Genomic DNA, 16,514 nt, shown 5'->3' on the forward strand with positions numbered 1-16,514 from the left:
GATAGGTAGTTTTGGGGATAGTGTCCTGGTTGACATAGGACTTTTTCCCCACGTGTCTTTTTTCTCTGAAGCGAGACTTTCTGGAGTCTGATTGGTGCAGAGCAGCCACAGCACAGCTGGGGCATTTTGTTCTCAGTCCAGAAACTTCACAGTAAGTGTGTGGGCATCAGATCTCCCAAAATTGACCCTGCTTTAGTCTAGGGCTGGGCTGGCCCATTTACAAGAAAGATGTGAGAAGTTGGCTCACCGTGCTGGGAGAGCCCCTTCTAGCAGATTTGGCTGGGGTCGGACTTTCCTATGGCAGCAGAAGGCTACATGTAAATGCACCCCAGAAGATGGAGCCTGCCTGGCTGGGCAGAGGACCCTGCAATCCAGAGTCAAGGCTGTAGCCTTTGACATCTGGGCCATTAGTCAATATCAATGCTTCTGTTTCCTGGTCGTTATTCTTATGGTACTGGGAACTTATTTAAAAACTTTAGACTTCCAGAAAAGTTGCCTTTATTTTTAGCCAGCCTCGTAGGCTGCACAAACCGGGAAGAGTACTGGGTAGTATACTGGGGTGTTGAGGGGAGAGATGGAACGTGGATTGTGGCCAGGGTCCCAGGGAAATGCTCTTGAGGGGCAGGTAGTGTCCACTGATGTGGGGCACTTCCTGGAGTCTGTACCCCATATCCCACACCCCACTGTGCTGGGATGCCATGTGGATGGACTTGATGTGAACTTGCTAGTTCTCCTCTCACCTGGTTAGTGTCAAAGTTGCTCCTTATTAACTGTGGTCTCTGCCAGACTGGGAGCTCAATGAGGGCAGGGCGTGTGTCTATTTATGGGTGTGCTTCTGGCACTTGGGAATGAAGACAAACACGTTTCTTCCATCTTAGTGGTTAGGGCCTAAGAAGAACTTTCCATAATTCTTTCCAGGGGTGTTGAGTTAGGGGGTTGTCTCCTACACCAAAGCACAGCCAAATAACAGGTTAAATCCCTGGAATCTCTAAGTGTACTAAGGAAACTATTTAAATGATTAGGGACATCTGGAAGGGGGAGCTGTGTGCCTCTGATGGCCCCTCAAGGTGGACAGAGGGCTCACGTAAGTGCCATTGAGTTTGATCTCCCGTGAGTGGGTTGAGGCTACTAGTCCCTGGATGACCAGCTGGCATCTGGCTTGGATGTTCATCAATTCTTGGGCACTGCTGCGCTTGTTCTTTTTTCTTTTCTTTTTTTTTTTTTCAATGAGCTTAGATTTCTTGGTATATTACATGTAACCCTGTATTAGTCTGTTTGTGTTGCTTATAACAAAATACCTGAAACTGGGTGATTTATAAAGAAAAACGACATTTATTGCTTACAGTTTCTGAGGCTGGGAAGTCCAAAGTCCATCTGGTAGTGGCAACAGTGACCCAGGGGTCTCACTTTGCAAGATGGTGGAAACAGAGACAGCAGAGAGAGAGAGAAAGACAGACTCTCCTCTTTTTTAAAGGCCTCAGAACCACGCACCTCACCACCATTTTTAATTTATTCATTACTGCATGGTCCTACAATCCAATCACCTCTTCAAGGACCCACCTTACAATTACCATAATAGGAGTTCCCACCCTGTTAACCATCACAGTGGGAGCTAAGTTTCCAATACATAAAATTTGGGGGATACAATTCAAGCTTCATTGAGTTTTGGGGGGACCTAATTCAATCCACTACAAACCCTAAGGTAGAAGTAATAATGCATTGGCTACTTACATGCCCACATTTCTGACCCAAACTAAGGGGCTGGAAAAAGAAACTCAGAACAGTCCCAAATAAATATGGGAAGCCACAGTAGCGATGAGTCCTAAAATTTCTCAGAAATAGTTTTAAGTGGGAAGCCTTTAATCCTACTTGGATAGTACTTTTCTGTGGATTTCTCAGCATGAGTCCAAACCTCACAAAGCACCTCCAAAGACTGGGGTACCCAGTATCACAGTATGGCAGTAGGCCCAGTAGGCTGGAGACTGGGGCCATGTAAAAATAATGGTAAAAGCCAGTCAAGGACCAGACGTTGAGAATTCCTCTTGTGTCCCACAGCTGGAAGAATAAGTAGTTGGACCCTAGGTAGTTTTCCACTTCTTGGCAGATGGTCGCTCAAATACATCTCGTACCCCTGCTGCCTTCTGTTTAAAGAACTTTGTGTTCTGGGCACTGTCTTGGCCCCATGCCCAGTCGAAGGAGGTAGTGTCTTGATCCACAAGGTGGGTGTCTTTGGTACGACCAGAGTGTCCAAAGTTCTTGAACAGCATGACTTTGGGAAGAATAGTTTTGTTGAAATGATCCTCCAGGGTAGGTGCGCTGAAATGTCTCTTGTATACTTCTTCATCCTCATCCATGAGGAAGGCACCCTGGTGATAATCCTTCTGGAAGAACTTATATTTGCCCATGACAGCTTTGTTGGTAATGACTCTGCCATTTGCCCGAAGCTCAGCTCTCCTGTGTTCCTCAGTCAGGTTTCGCGTCCGTTCAGTCTCTGCTTTCTCCTTCTCAAGTGCATCTCCACTTCTCTGTCCCTCCTTATTCTTTGTAGCTCCCCAAATTTCCATGCCTCCTATTGCTCCTCATCATGTTCATCGTCAGCATTGAGTGCAGCCAGTGCCTCCAGGGGCCGCGTGTTCCCCTCCAGCTCCTTCTCGGTCTCCTCTCCTACAGTCTTAGGTGTGTATTTGCGCCTCTCCACAGCCATGCGTTTTGCTGCCTGCTCCAGCTCCTTCTGTTTCAAGGCCTCGGCCTCACGTTCCTGAATTGTCACCTGGTCCTTCTTTCGCATGAAGACCAGCTGAAGAGGAGGCTCCATCTCACCTTCACTGTCTGTGTGCACTTTGTGCTCAGGCTCTGGTTCTGGCTGCTGCCCAGAGCGCCCCTCACTCCCCACCTCCCTGACTCCCAGCGCTTCATTTGTTCTCTGCTGCGTCCGCTGACGCATCGTGCCATGGTGCCACTCCATTTCCTCCTCCTCAGTTTCTTCCTCTCCTCCGCGGCTACCTCCTCGTTCCACGCGCCAAGCATCGCCTTCTATTTCCGAGTCACCTTCTCCTGCCACTTCAGGTTCCACTGCTTCCCGAGGTCGAGCCGATCTCTCTCCCACGTCTGCACTCACACGGTTCTGGGAATGCTGCAGCCAGGGGTCGCTGAATGAATCCTCTTCCTGTTCCTCGGGCTCTGCTTCTTGTCCTTTGGCTTTCTTAACACACTGAAATTCTTCATCCTCCTCATCTGAGGACTCCACAGGGGCATAGTCTGGGTTCCTTCTAGACACATAACGTGTCACCCTCCCTTTCTCCACCGAAATCGCACCTTTCTTATTGCGAACCGGGATGGCCCCAGCCATAGACTGGACGGGTGGGTGTTTCATGACTGTGCTTGGGACTGACATGTTAACGGCAGCAGCGGTGATTCCCGAAACTTCATTTATTCCAAACAGTGCACGCCGACTATGACAATGAACAGAAAAACTCCTTCCCACCTACATCCACGGGACACGGCAGTGAGACTAGTGGAAACTACTTACGGCCGAGCTAGATAAACCAGAGTATGTGGCCAGAGGGTTACGGGAATTTGGAGGGCCTGCTCGTGTTTTTGATGTGCACTTTGCCCTCCTTTGTGGAGATGCTGCGAGAAAAGGTGGTGACAGTGGGAAGAGGTGGGTTACAGGCCTGGACCTCAGAAATGGGACAAGTGGCTCACTGACAAGTCATGGTTTTCCAGCTCCAAACACTTAATGCCTTGAACCCAAAGGTTGTTCTGGACTCACCAGGTGTCCCTGCCCTTTGGCTGGTCTGCCTTGATGACATGATTTTAGATTTAGGACAGGGAACTACATTTCTTCCCTATGAGATCTGCAGTTTTCAAGATATTTTGTCACTTAGTGACCTTTCACTAATATTATTATCCTAGGTAGACTTTAAAGGACCTTTCATTCAAGCCAGCTCCAAAGACTAGTCTTTTTTAAAATTGTGGTTCCCACATCTAGATTCTGATTTTATGTTAAGTCAAAATGTCTGGTAGTCTTGCGATTTCTTGTGGTTTTAAAACCCCCATGGCCCATTCACCTGACGTTGCTATCCAAGGAAGGATTTCATATTCGGGATCCCTACAAGAGGAATGGACTGAAGGGGGAATCAAATTAAGTGGCTTAAAAGGCATCTCCAACTTTGTCATTGTGCCTCAGGAATGCCCTGTCATGTGCTGGCACCTGATTGATTGAGTGCTGTATACATTACCTCTTAATTGATGCGATTATCCCATGATAAAATCAGGGTCTGAGGCTGGCTGGTTCAGGTGGTCAGAGCAAGGGGTTGATAACAGCAAGGTCAAGTGTGGGATCCCTGTGACAGGCAGCTTCCAACAACAAAGAAAAAGCTTGTTCTGGTCAGAACAACACCACAGTGTCCTCGTGCTCCAAGAGCCACAAGTCCAGAAAGCCCCTAGAGCCAGGGTGCCTGCACAGTGCTGGACACTACCTTTCCGCTGCTGATCACCTGGATAGACCGGCTCTGCTGTGCTGTCCCTGGTGCTGGCAGCAGTGGGAGGAGATGCCACTCCCCAGTTTGTCACCTGCACTGACTCAGCAGGATCACGACTGACCGGGGGCTGAAGAAAAGGCCACCTACCAGAGGTCATGGCGGACCTCACGGATGTCCTCCCGAAGAGGACCTCCCCTGTATGGGTGCCAGGAAGGATGGCTGCCCCAGTTGTTGGAGGATTTTGGAGATGGAGGTGCTTCTCCAGAGATCCATGTGGCCCAGTATCCCCTGGATATGGGACAGAAGAAAACATGTCAAATGCGCTGGCCATTCAGGTGGATCCTGAAGGAAGAATGAAGTACAACGCAATTGCTCGACAAAGACAGGCAAAAGACAGGTTATCTGCAGCACATACACTGGCCTGGTTCGAAAGGAAGTTACGAATGCAGATGACACAGACCTGCAGAGACCAGATGAAGAAGCTTTTTTTTTTAAAAGATGACCGGTAAGGGGATCTTAACCCTTGACTTGGTGTTGTCAGCACCACGCTCACCCAGTGAGCAACCGGCCATCCCTATATGGGATCCGAACCCGTGGCCTTGGTGTTATCAGCACCACACTCTCCCGAGTGAGCCACGGGCCGGCCCTGAAGAAGCTATTAAAGAGATAACAGAAAAGACACGAGCAGTCTTAGAGAAATCCGTACGGCAGAAGGTTGCCACAGCCAGGCCACTGGGTGCAGCTGATAAACTGGCTCCTGCTCATGTCCAATACACCTAGCTCAGCAAGGAGCGGCTTTCAACTCTGGAGCTACACAGAGGGTTATTCAGATGGCAGAAATGCAGACAGATCCCTTGGAACCTCCAGGGTTTAAGACTAACAAGAAATTCCCCGGGGACCACCTTCTCCTCCTGCACCTGTCATGTGTTCTCCTAGCAGACAGATGACTGTAGAGAAATGACAAGAGTGGAGGGTTCCTTTTTGTATGTCTAAGTGGAAAAACAGAAAGGGTTACACGATCCCACTGGACAAACATCTGGCTGCGGATGCAACAGGACTACAGACAGTACATATCGGTGAGAAGTTTGCCAAACTCACCCAAGCCCTCTACATGGCTGAGCGCAAGTCTCGAGAAGCTGTGGAAACGCGTGCCCAGGTAGAGAGAAAGATGGCTCACAAAGCAAGGGAGAGACGTGAAGAGAAACTCAGAGAAATGGCCCAGAAAGCCAGGGAGAGGAGAGCTGGGACTAAAACCCATGTGGAGAAAGAGGAGAGGGAGGAAATCTGGCATGACAGGTGAAAAGAGAGACAGCGTGCCCAGAACCTGCCCACGGCAGCGCCAGAGAAGAGGCTGAAAGTACAGAGAAGCGGAATTCGGGATGTGACCGAAGTCATTGCTCTCAGTATGGCCAATCCTCGGACGTCCAGTGAAGTTCAGTACGACCACAGGCTCTTTGACCGATCCCAAGGGGTGGACAGTGGATTTGCAGGTGCACAAGATGAAACTTACAATGTTTATGATCGAGCCTGGACAGGTGGTCAGGGCGTGGCCCAGATCATTTACAGGCCCAGCCAAAATCTGAGCAAGGACGTGTGTGCTGATGACCTAGAAGCCAGAATAAAGAGCAACAGATTTCTTCCCGACCAGGAGGTTTCTGCTTCAGACCCAAGGCAGAGAGGCCGAGAAGGACCAGTTCCGTTTGAGGAAGATCCTTTTGGTTGGGGAACTTTTTGGAAGAAGCCAAACAGTACGGGGCCTCTAAGCGACCCTCAGAGAGCAGCCGCCTGAGGGAACGTGAGCACGAACGCAAGAGGAGGAGGAAGCAATAGACGCACATCTCTTCAGAGTAAACGAACTATCACCCAGAAATCTGAGGATGTGAATCCTAGGGGGGCCCAGTTTGTAAAGTCTCAGGATGAAAACCCAGTCTGGGTGCCAGATTCCAGCGCTTCTTTATATCACGGCAGAAAGGGGGATTACAACTTTCTACTTAGAATTATTTAATTTTGTACAAAGCGTAGGTTGTGTTTGTGCTTCTCTTGCCTTTGGACATCTGTAGAACACACTGCCCCACACATGAAATTAAGACCATTTTTTTGTGGGGCTCTTGTTGTTTGGGTCAATCTTTTGTTAAGAACAACACTGCGATAAGCAGGAGCACGTTCGCATACTGGGTCTGTCCTGTTGAGTGAATATTTTCCCCTCTTGAGCTCTGTTGTAATTTGGAGTGGGGAAAGTGAGCTCTTGCTTGGTGTAGCAATTTATTTGACATAAAAACACTTAGATAAAAGAAATTTCTCATTAAAGACAGAAAGGTGTTATGCCTGACATCACGTGAGTGTTAAGAGGAGGTGTTCTGATCAAAGAAACAAGTTTATCTGCTTATCGCCAACTCCCTGACCTGGGAGCACAGGGAAGCCTGCACATGAGATGCCCTAGCTCCTGAGCTCCGTGGGTGCCAGGCTCTTCTGCCCATTGCTGATCATTACCCCTGGGCAGGAACCACCTGTTTCAAAAGGTACACAAGCTTGGTAGGGCATATATTAGTTCACACAGGATAAAGACCCTTGTGAAAGGAAAAAGACAAAAACTCAGGGCATCAGAAAGATACTCCCCACTGTAGTCATCAAAATCCCTCTCTCAGAGAGTTCCCAGGTTTGTTTCTGTTGCTACTGTGTGCAAGTGTCAGCACCCTGGGTGGAAACCCTGTGACTTGGAGAGACAGGTTAACAAATCATGCAAATAAACGTAAAATTCTTATGCACACAGAAAAGAGTCCCCAGAGAGTTAGTGACATTTGTCCTATCCCAGCAGTGGGCTCAAGGGAGTCCTTCACCACCACCTAGTGGCCTTGAGCCACCACAGCAGCAAACACAGAGAAGAGTGTAGCCCAGGGAAGCCTTAGCATTCTCACGTCCATCCCCCAACCTAGGAAGATCCTGTGCACACAGTGACAGTGAGACCTCCGCCCTTATAATTCAACCCATGTCCCAGGAAAGGGACACAGACTGATAGGGGTTGAATGAGACCCCAAAGTTTCAAGTATTAGAAACACCATCACAGTTGGGGTTGAGCTAAGAGGGTAGGAACTCCTATCATGGTCATTGAAAGTTGGGGCCCTTTAAGAGATGATTGGATTGTGAGGACTGTGTTAGTGAATGGATCGACCCATTCACACAGAAATGGGTGTGGTCCTCATGGCTTTAAAAGGAGCAAGTGAAGAGGTTTTCTCTCTCCCACAGCGATCCTCACTGTGTTACACCCTGCATTCCCATAGAGCCACCACCAAGGACAAGGACTTGACTTGATGTCTTCCCTGGTCTTTGGACTTCACAGCCTCCAAAGCCATAAGAAACGAAATGGCATTCCACATTCCTCGGTTTCAGGTATTTCTGTTATAAGCAGAGACGGACTTATTCACATCACCGAATGAGAGGCAGGAAAAAGGCTAAAACTTGAGGTTTGAAAGGAAGATACTGCCTGCTCTGGCTCATAAGAAAACACGACAGCCACCCCCGGCCACCAAAAGCAGAGTGTCCATGACCGATCACCAGGGACCCCGAAGCCTGGGACACACCCTCAATTTCTTCTCAGAGGGTCAGCGAGAGAAAGAGGTGTGGCCTCCCCAGGTGACCCCAGTAGGGTCACTGTGTGCAGAACTGCCTGCTTTTTCATGCCACACTGATCTTACCAAGTTGTGAACTGAGAACAGACGTCACGTAAGGTTGCACTGGGTTGGGGAAGGCATAGTTGATGGAGGAGGAAAAGACCAGTTATGACAGAGCAGGAAGGCTCTGATAAACTGTAGGAAGGATGCCTTCCAGAAGTCACTTCCTAGGACGGCTCCCTCATCCATTCAAGGTACAATGGTCTCATCATATCCCTCATCTTCATGGCCTAGAGTGCACCTCCGGGCACCCATGGCTCTGTCCACATTTCCTAGGAGGCCAGGACAGTGCCTCTATCAGCAAGCTCTGAGCCCCGATGGACCACTTTGAAAAGCAGCACAAGTGGGAACCACCTGTAGCCGGACACCGGACGAGCATGGACCTGCTCTTCGCTCCCTTCCACCCCTCAGCCTTCATTCCCTCGGGTCTCCCCATCTGGGTTCATCCAGCACTCATGCGGCCGGTGAGTCTTTCTGGAGCCCATCCCAGCTGAGACTGAGAGTTTCCAAACTTTTCAGTTGATAATGTGGTCTCTAAAATGAAAAATCAAAGTTTACTTTTGATTCAGTAAAACAAGTTAAAACAAATTAAAAATGCTCTTACTATAGAAGTGTGTACCTATAAGTTTTCTTCAAAGTCTTCATGCTCACTTTGTCCTGCAGGAACAGGACATGATGGAGGGAGTAGTTTCTATAGCTCATTCCCTTCTCAGCAGAAAGAGACGAGGAAGTAAAAGGACCAGGGATGAGGAGGCCCAGCAGCATTGAAACTTGAGACAGCCTAGATTGGAAGTTCAGAACCCCACCAAAGTGATGGCAAAGCTGACAGATGTTTGCCAAGAACAGCTTCAATGTTAGCATTTTAATACTACAAAATATCCTGGCAATGACATGTGCAGCCAGATACCGAGCAATCGCATAGCCTGAAGAGCCACTTAAGGTAATGATTGTGTCAAATCCCTGCCACCTGTCAGAAGCAAAGAATCTCACTGACTACTAGAAGAAGCCCTGATGCTTAATACAAAGTCCTTGTTTTCCACTGCAAGTGTTCCATCAGTGTTTATTCTTCAGTCACGATTCACACGGTCGATAGTTCAAATGGCAGGCCTTATTTGTCCCCACAGAGGACCCTGGTGAAGTTAGGAAACACCCAGTGTACCTATGAAGTTGCCATGGTGGCCCTATCCAGCCTACACCCCCATCAACATAACCACAGCTCAGGCCCCAGCACACCTGGCACTCAGGTGCACAATCCTGGGCATCAGGGTGGAGGCCAGCAGGGGGCGCTAGAGGCAAGTTACAGTTCCTAGGCCTCAGGGATAGCCCACCCTCTCTTTCGCAAAGTGCAAGGGGTTGACTACTCTTCAGCCTCCTTTCCACAGCTGCGTCTCATGGATTTTAGTCTGATAAAGATTTTACAGGATGAACTCTTGGAATATGTACTCAGCATCTTCTTCCCAGAGAGCTTGACTGTAACACAGCCACGAAGCCTCAGCAGCCCGAAAGTGAGCGGGGTCCATTGGGGGAAGGAGTCAGACTGGCACTGTGTTCTGCCAGGGCCCACTTGGGCTCACCAGCAGCTTCGGGATGGTTTGCAAGCAGAATGCTCAGCCTGTCAGTAGAACAGCCCGTTTCATCACAGCACCTGTGCTGACCAAAGAGCCCCTGTAGGATGCCATTTCCCCAGGTGGTAGAACATGGGTCTGGGGACCAAGGAGTTGAAGTTTGTCTCTCCCAATTGGCCCCAGTGACCCTTCTGGGTATTTAAGCCTTCCATGCCCACAAGGTCAAGTCCAGAAATCTAAGAGTCCTAGTACTAGATGCCTCCACAGTGGACTTGCGGTGTTGCCACGACATTTGGAGCTACTTCTGCCAGGAGACCAGGGAAATTTGCTGCTACATGAAAAGGCAAAGGGTAGCATATGGAGCTCATGTGAACCACCTGGCACTTCTGCACTTCCATGTACATGGTCTGGTGTAACTAGACAGTCATAGCCAATGTGGTCTAGAGAGCTCATTGGGGGATCAGACTTCTTAGAAATGAAGGTCTTGGTCACCCAAACAAGCACGTTAGAAGAGTGCAAGTGCTGAGTGGGTGTGAGAGACTCTAGCAGTGATGCTATAAGGAGACGGTGAAGGTCTAGTACGTCTTGGCCTGGCAGCCCTCAGACCAGCTGCAGCAGCAGTAGGAGTGTTGCAGTTACAGCTGCCCATGACTGGTAGCCATGGTTTTGGCCTCTCGGGTCTTCCTTTGCACAACAGCTCACTATGCAGCTGTGAGGAGCGTGGTTATGTTGGAGGAGAGTGCCAGCTGACCCTTGGGTTCTTGGGGTGGCCCCAAGTTGAAGCCTATGGGGCTCAGCCACTTCCATCCACTGTGGGATTCCTCACATGGGTTCCATTTGCTCCGGAGCTCCTCGGTGGGCTGGCAGCAACTGTCAGGATGGCACTGTGGTCTTCCAGCTTCCCTGTGTGGAGTTCTACATATTTTGCATTCCGACATCCCCCAGCATCTCCTTCCTAGACAGGTCCACAGTACTGCAACCACTGGACATCAGTGACAGTGGAGTCCACGTGGCCCTGAGGGTGGGCAGCAGTCTGATGTGTGAGGGCCTCCGCTGTAGCCCACCTGGAAAATATTGGGCTCTCCTGGTAAGAGGTGGTGGTTATCATGAGGATAGGGACCCACACTGACATAGCCTCATGGTTTTTGGTACCAAGCATGGGTCCTATGGGTGCCCGTCTGAGTCCTCCCTGTTCCGTGAGTCTCAGTCATTAGGCTCCTTCTCAAAGTTTGAATCTGACACTGCATCAGGGTTCCAAAGTGTTTCATGAGAGAATCAACATCCAAAATAAAAATGTGTGTGTCTCCACAGCAGAAAAGCTGGGCACACTTCTTGGTAAGAAGTGAGATGTTTTTGGTATGTGAAGATCTTGCCACTCTCTCAGCATCGTGCACGTGACCACATTCTAGATTCACTAATTAAGAACAGAGGGGAGAAAGGTCACATTCCACAAGTGAATTGAGTGGCAGTAGCCATAGGTGAAGCATTTTTAGACATTCTGTAAAGACATTATTTGGACCCCTTTATGGCCATCCTTGTCCATCTCTGGTCAAGAAAACCGACTCTGTTTTCCTTTGCTGACCATTCGTGATGCCCTCAGGCTGTCAGCAAAACAGTAATATTTGCCACGATTTTACAAATGACTAGTGTTTCTTTTGCCCCTCAGACTTCTGATTAAGCCTGACCCTCAGAATCGTGACTTGGTTTTCTGGTGCCAAGCTCCCACCCTTGATTCTGGTGTCATCTGACAGACTCTTCCAATCAGAAGCAGTTGACTGTCAAATTGGACTGTCAGCTTCAGCAGAAGATTAGATCAATAGCAGAGGAACTCCGAGCAGCAAGGCCACTTGTAGGACCTCCCAGGAAACTGCCAGTTGAAGTGCCAGCGTGGACCACTGGGCATGCTTTCATGTCTATAAAGTGTCTCATTGAGAGCTTTAGAGTTTGTTCAGGTGGCCACAGGTAATATAGAGTAAACCAGGAATCCTGCACTCAGGACTTCATAGTATATCCCTATGCCTTAAGTGCTCTAACGAAATCAGATTCAGAACCAAGTTCAGGTGTGGTGTCTGCTACCTTACAGACTGTGATCTGTCCCACTGACCTTTCTCAGTTTGTCGAGAGAAGTAATCGTTTGGCATCAGAATCCTTCTTCACTATCATATGACAATTTTACTCCTGCCTTTGCCAGATAAGCTTTTAAAATTGTGTTTCCCATGTCAAGTTTCTGATTTTATATTACACAAAAATGTCTCGGTCATCTCCAATTTCCTATCATTTTCAAACCCTTACTTCCCTTTCACGTAATGGTGCTGTGCAAGGAAAAGTTTTGTATTCAGGATCCCTACTAGGGGAAAGGGAATGAGTGGGGAATTAAAATAAGTGGCTTTAAAGGCTTCTCCAACTGCACTGTTTTGCCTCTGGAACACCCTGCCGTGTGCTGGCATCTGACTGACTGGGTTCCGTGTGCATTTGCACCTCACTGCATCTGACTGATTTTGTTCCATGTGCATTTGCTGTTATCTACATCTGACTGACTGGGTTCCATGTGCATTTACTCTTCACTATACCATAATGATTGGGTTCCATGTGCCCTTGCTCTTACTGCATCTGACTGATTGAGATCCATGTACATTTGCAGTGAAGAGCAAATGCACACGGAACTCAATCAGTCAGATTCATTAACTGATGCGATTATCCTGTGATAAAAGCGGGGTCTGGAGCTCAGCAGTCCTCAGTTCGTTCCTGCAGCCGAGAACACAGAATGAAGGAGGGCATGAGCCAGCGAGAGCGGGAGAGCCAGCAAAGGCACTTGGGGGACTTGGTGGCAGTGGCAGCAATGGTGGTGGAGAAGCAGGCGCACCTCAGTCCGCAAGCTGAGTGGCCTGCCCTCCGCCATCCAGATGTCCCCCATGGTGGCCACTACCTTCCCACCGACAAGCCTGGCCGCCCTGGCCACCACAGGATCCGAGTCCGGGGGGTTAGCCGCTCCCCAGTCAAAAGGAAAAGCAAGTCTTCAGGGAGAAGCAAGTCTCCTGCGAGTAGGAGAAGCCGGAGTCCTCACCACTCAGTAGTCACTGTGAAGCAGGAATGTGAGGAACACCCCCGAAGAGGGCGGGCGGATGGGCAGCACCGGGAACCCTCAGAACAGGAGCACAGGAGAGCTAGGGACAGTGACCCGGAGAGATGGCCGGGCCATTCCCACCGAAGGACAGCCTGGAACAAGAGGCCGGAGTGCGGGCAGGTGCAGGATCGTGACATGCAGACCCCACAGGCTCAGGAGGAAGAGCGGGAGTGGTGTCATGCCAGACGCCAGGAGCATCACCAGAAGACGGAAGCTCGTGGCAGAGGTGATGACTCTCCGGAGGTGTCCCCTCCACCTGGTGGCAACAATAAAGAAAAAGTGGCGCCCGTTGAAGAAAACCCCAGCTCTGAGCTTTCTGGGGCACTTCTTGAGGACACCAACACCTTCAGGGGTGTAGTCATTAAGTATAGCGAGCCCCCGGAAGCACGTATCCCCAAAAGACGGTGGCGGCTCTACCCCTTTAAAAACGATGAGGTACTTCCCGTCCTGTGCGTCCATCGACAAAGCGCCTACCTGCTGGGTCGACATCGCCGCGTCGCAGACATTCCACTTGACCACCCCTCCTGCTCGAAGCAGCACGCGGTCTTCCAGTGTCGCCTTGTGCATTACACCCGCGCTGATGGCACAGCTGGCCGTGGGGTGAAGCCCCACATTATTGACCTCGGCTCAGGAAACGGAACATTCTTGAACAACAAACGTATTGAGCCACAGAGATACTATGAGCTGAAAGAAAAGGATGTGCTTAGATTTGGGTTCAGTAGCCGGGAGTATGTCTTACTCCATGAGTCATCGGACACTTCTGAGGTGGACAGAAAAGAGGAGGACATCTGCGAGGAGCAGTAAATGTCCGACAGCTAGAAAACTAAGGAACCACCCAAACTGCCTGACACCTTTCCCTGCCTGGAAGGCTTTGGGATCGAACCAAAGGGCACTGTGGCGCTCTCTGTAATGCCACCTACTGCCTTGTGTCATTCCTCTGTTGCTGACCCACTTATTTGATGGTTTAAGAACACTGACTTCTGTTTGGAACTTTGTTCTGTGGCACACCAGCCACACGCCTGTGGACATTTGTTTCGGAACAGTCTCAATTATAACACACTGTGTTTTAGGAGAAGCATTGTGGCTTCAGTTGCTTCCAGGACTGCTGCCTAGGAAACTAGGAACCCGTGGTTAAAGGGGAATTGTGGCTTGTTCTCTTTGTACACACTTTACTTAGATACTTGTTAAGCTTTGTGGACCAGGTGGTTTTGCTTGGGGGGCAAATCCCTGAGCAGAGAATCCTATTAAGCTTTGGTTATCACCAACACAACTTCCAGTATATACCAAAGCTTTGACCTAGTGGATCTAAAGAGTCATAGAAGCTGATTTCACACTTAGTTTTTTGGTGGGTGGAAATTTAATACATAACCTCATTATCGACTGTTTAACTTAAACAAATGCTTTATGGCACCTCCTAAAGCATATGATGTATAGGAAGATCATGGCTGCTCCCATAGGTGCTGATTTAATGTCACAAAAGCTGAAATGGGTTGTGGATCTATTTCCTATGAGAGAATTCCTGATTTCTCTGGGGATATTGTACTTAAGACTGACCATCATTATCTCTTCTTAAATTTTGCATTTTTATTCAAATGTTATCTTCTGTTTTTCCTTGGGAAATACACTGGCACTTACATAGCACGGCCATTACTTTCTTCTAAACATTTGTATATGTGTAACTTACATGTTTCTACACATTACATGTTTTTAAAAATTTGTACAGAGATGTTACATTTATGCTGCCAAGGCTGAAAAGCAGAGGAATCAAGAGTGCTTCCAAATTTCCACCAGAAGAATATACGCAAGTTAGAAAGACAACTGGTCCACAGAAAAAGATGAAAGACAAGGTCATTTAAAGCACATACACTGCCTGGATCCAAAGGAAGTTACGAATGCAGATGACACAGACCTGCAGAGACCAGATGAAGAAGCTATTAAAGAGATTCCAGAAAAGACAGGAGCAGCCTTAGAGAAACCGTATGGCAGAAGGTTGCCACAGCCAGGCCACTGGGCGCAGCTGATAAATTGGCTCATGCACACTATATGCGATACAGCTCAGAAAGGAGCGGCTTTCAACACTCGAGCTACAAAGAGGGTTATTCTGATAGCAGAAATGCAGACAGATAACATGGAGCCACCATGGTTAAAGACTAACAAGAAAATTCCCCAGGGACCACCTTCTCCTCCTGCACCTGTCATATGTTCCCCTGGCAGAGAGATGACTGTAAGGGAACAATGGGAGTGGAAGATTCCTCCCTGTATTTCTAACTGGAAAAACGCAAAGGGTTACACGATCCCACTGGACAAACGTCTGGCTGCGGATGCAAGAGGACTACAGACAGTACACATCGGTGAGAAGTTTGCCAAACTCACCCAAGCCCTCTACACGGCTGAACGTAAGGCTCGAGAAGCTGTGGAAATGCGTGCCCAGGTAGAGAGAAAGATGGCTCACAAAACAAAGGAGAGACGTGAAGAGAAACTCAGAGAAATGGCCCAGAAAGCCAGGGAGAGGAGAGCTGGGACCAAAACCCATGTGGAGAAAGAGGAGAGGGAGGAAATCCGGCATGACAGGCGAAAAGAGAGACAGCGTGCCCGGAACCTGTCCACGGCAGCGCCAGAGAAGAGGCTGAAAGTACAGAGAAACGGAATTCGGGATGTGACCGAAGTCACTGCTCTCAGTATGTTCAATCCTCGGACATCCAGTGAAGTTCAGTACGACCATAGGCTCTTTGACTGATCCCAAGGGGTGGACAGTGGATTTGCAGGTGCACAAGATGAACTTTACAATGTTTATGATGGAGCCTGGAGAGGTGGTCAGGGCATGGCCCAGATCATTTACAGGCCCAGCCAAAATCTGAGCAAGGACGTGTGTGCTGATGACCTAGAAGCCAGAATAAAGAGCAACAGATTTCTTCCCGACCAGGAGGTTTCTGCTTCAGACCCAAGGCAGAGAGGCCGAGAAGGACCAGTTCCGTTTGAGGAAGATCCTTTTGGGTTGGGCAACTTTTTGGAAGAAGCCAAACGGTACGGGGCCTCTAAGCGACCCTCAGAGAGCAGCAGCCCCAGGGAACGTGAGCACGAACGCAAGAGGAGGAGGAAGGAACAGACGCACATCTCTTCAGAGTAAACGAACTATCACCCAGAAACCTGAGGATGTGAATCTTAGGGGGGCCCAGTTTGTAAAGGCTCAGGATGAAAACCCAGTCCGGGTGCCAGATTCCAGCGCTTCTTTATATCACGGCAGAAAGGGGGATCACAACTTTCTACTTAGAATTATTTAATTTTGTACAAAGCGTAGGTTGTGTTTGTGCTTCTCTTGCCTTTGGACATCTGTAGAACACACTGCCCCACACACGAAATTAAGAACATTTTTTTAGTGGGGCTCTTGTTGTTTGGGTCAATCTTTTGTTAAGAACAACACTGCGATAAGCAGGAGCACGTTCGCATACTGGGTCTGTCCTGTTGAGTAAATTTTTTCCCCTATTGAGCTCTGTTGTAATTTGGAGTGGGGAAAGTGAGCTCTTGCTTGGTGTAGCAATTTATTTGACATAAAAACACTTAGATAAAAGAAATTTCTCATTAAAGACAGAAAGGTGTTGTGCCTGACATCACGTGAGTGTTAAGAGGAGGTGTTCTGATCAAAGAAACAAGTTTATCTGCTTATCGCCAACTC

At 48.8% G+C, this 16,514-nt stretch overlaps 2 protein-coding genes and 2 pseudogenes across 2 annotated transcripts; 3 read left to right on the top strand and 1 right to left on the bottom strand.

Annotated features, from left to right (window-relative positions):
- Positions 1–2,078: 2,078 nt before the first annotated feature.
- On the bottom strand, positions 2,079–3,394 carry LOC134386625 (microfibrillar-associated protein 1-like; annotated as a pseudogene).
- A 1,216-nt stretch (positions 3,395–4,610) lies between these two features.
- On the top strand, positions 4,611–6,314 carry LOC134385657 (SNW domain-containing protein 1-like; annotated as a pseudogene).
- A 5,413-nt stretch (positions 6,315–11,727) lies between these two features.
- Positions 11,728–14,481, top strand: LOC134386242 (smad nuclear-interacting protein 1-like). Its single transcript, XM_063108364.1, has one exon. It carries the CDS (start codon positions 12,482–12,484, stop codon positions 13,643–13,645), a length of 1,164 nt encoding a protein of 387 aa, XP_062964434.1. The 5' UTR covers positions 11,728–12,481; the 3' UTR covers positions 13,646–14,481.
- A 41-nt stretch (positions 14,482–14,522) lies between these two features.
- Positions 14,523–16,230, top strand: LOC134386306 (SNW domain-containing protein 1-like). The gene is given in 1 exon segment (XM_063108453.1): positions 14,523–16,230. A coding segment is annotated over 1 exon segment (1,095 nt). The 5' UTR covers positions 14,523–14,873; the 3' UTR covers positions 15,969–16,230.
- The last annotated feature ends 284 nt before the right edge of the window (positions 16,231–16,514 follow it).

This window comes from Cynocephalus volans, chromosome 9 (assembly GCF_027409185.1).
Source record: "Cynocephalus volans isolate mCynVol1 chromosome 9, mCynVol1.pri, whole genome shotgun sequence".
NCBI lineage: Eukaryota > Metazoa > Chordata > Mammalia > Dermoptera > Cynocephalidae > Cynocephalus > Cynocephalus volans.

Excerpts from the sequence above, each read along its gene's own strand:
- LOC134386242 (XM_063108364.1), top strand. The coding sequence starts at position 12,482 with ATGAAGGAGGGCATGAGCCAGCGAGAGCGGGAGAGCCAGCAAAGGCAC.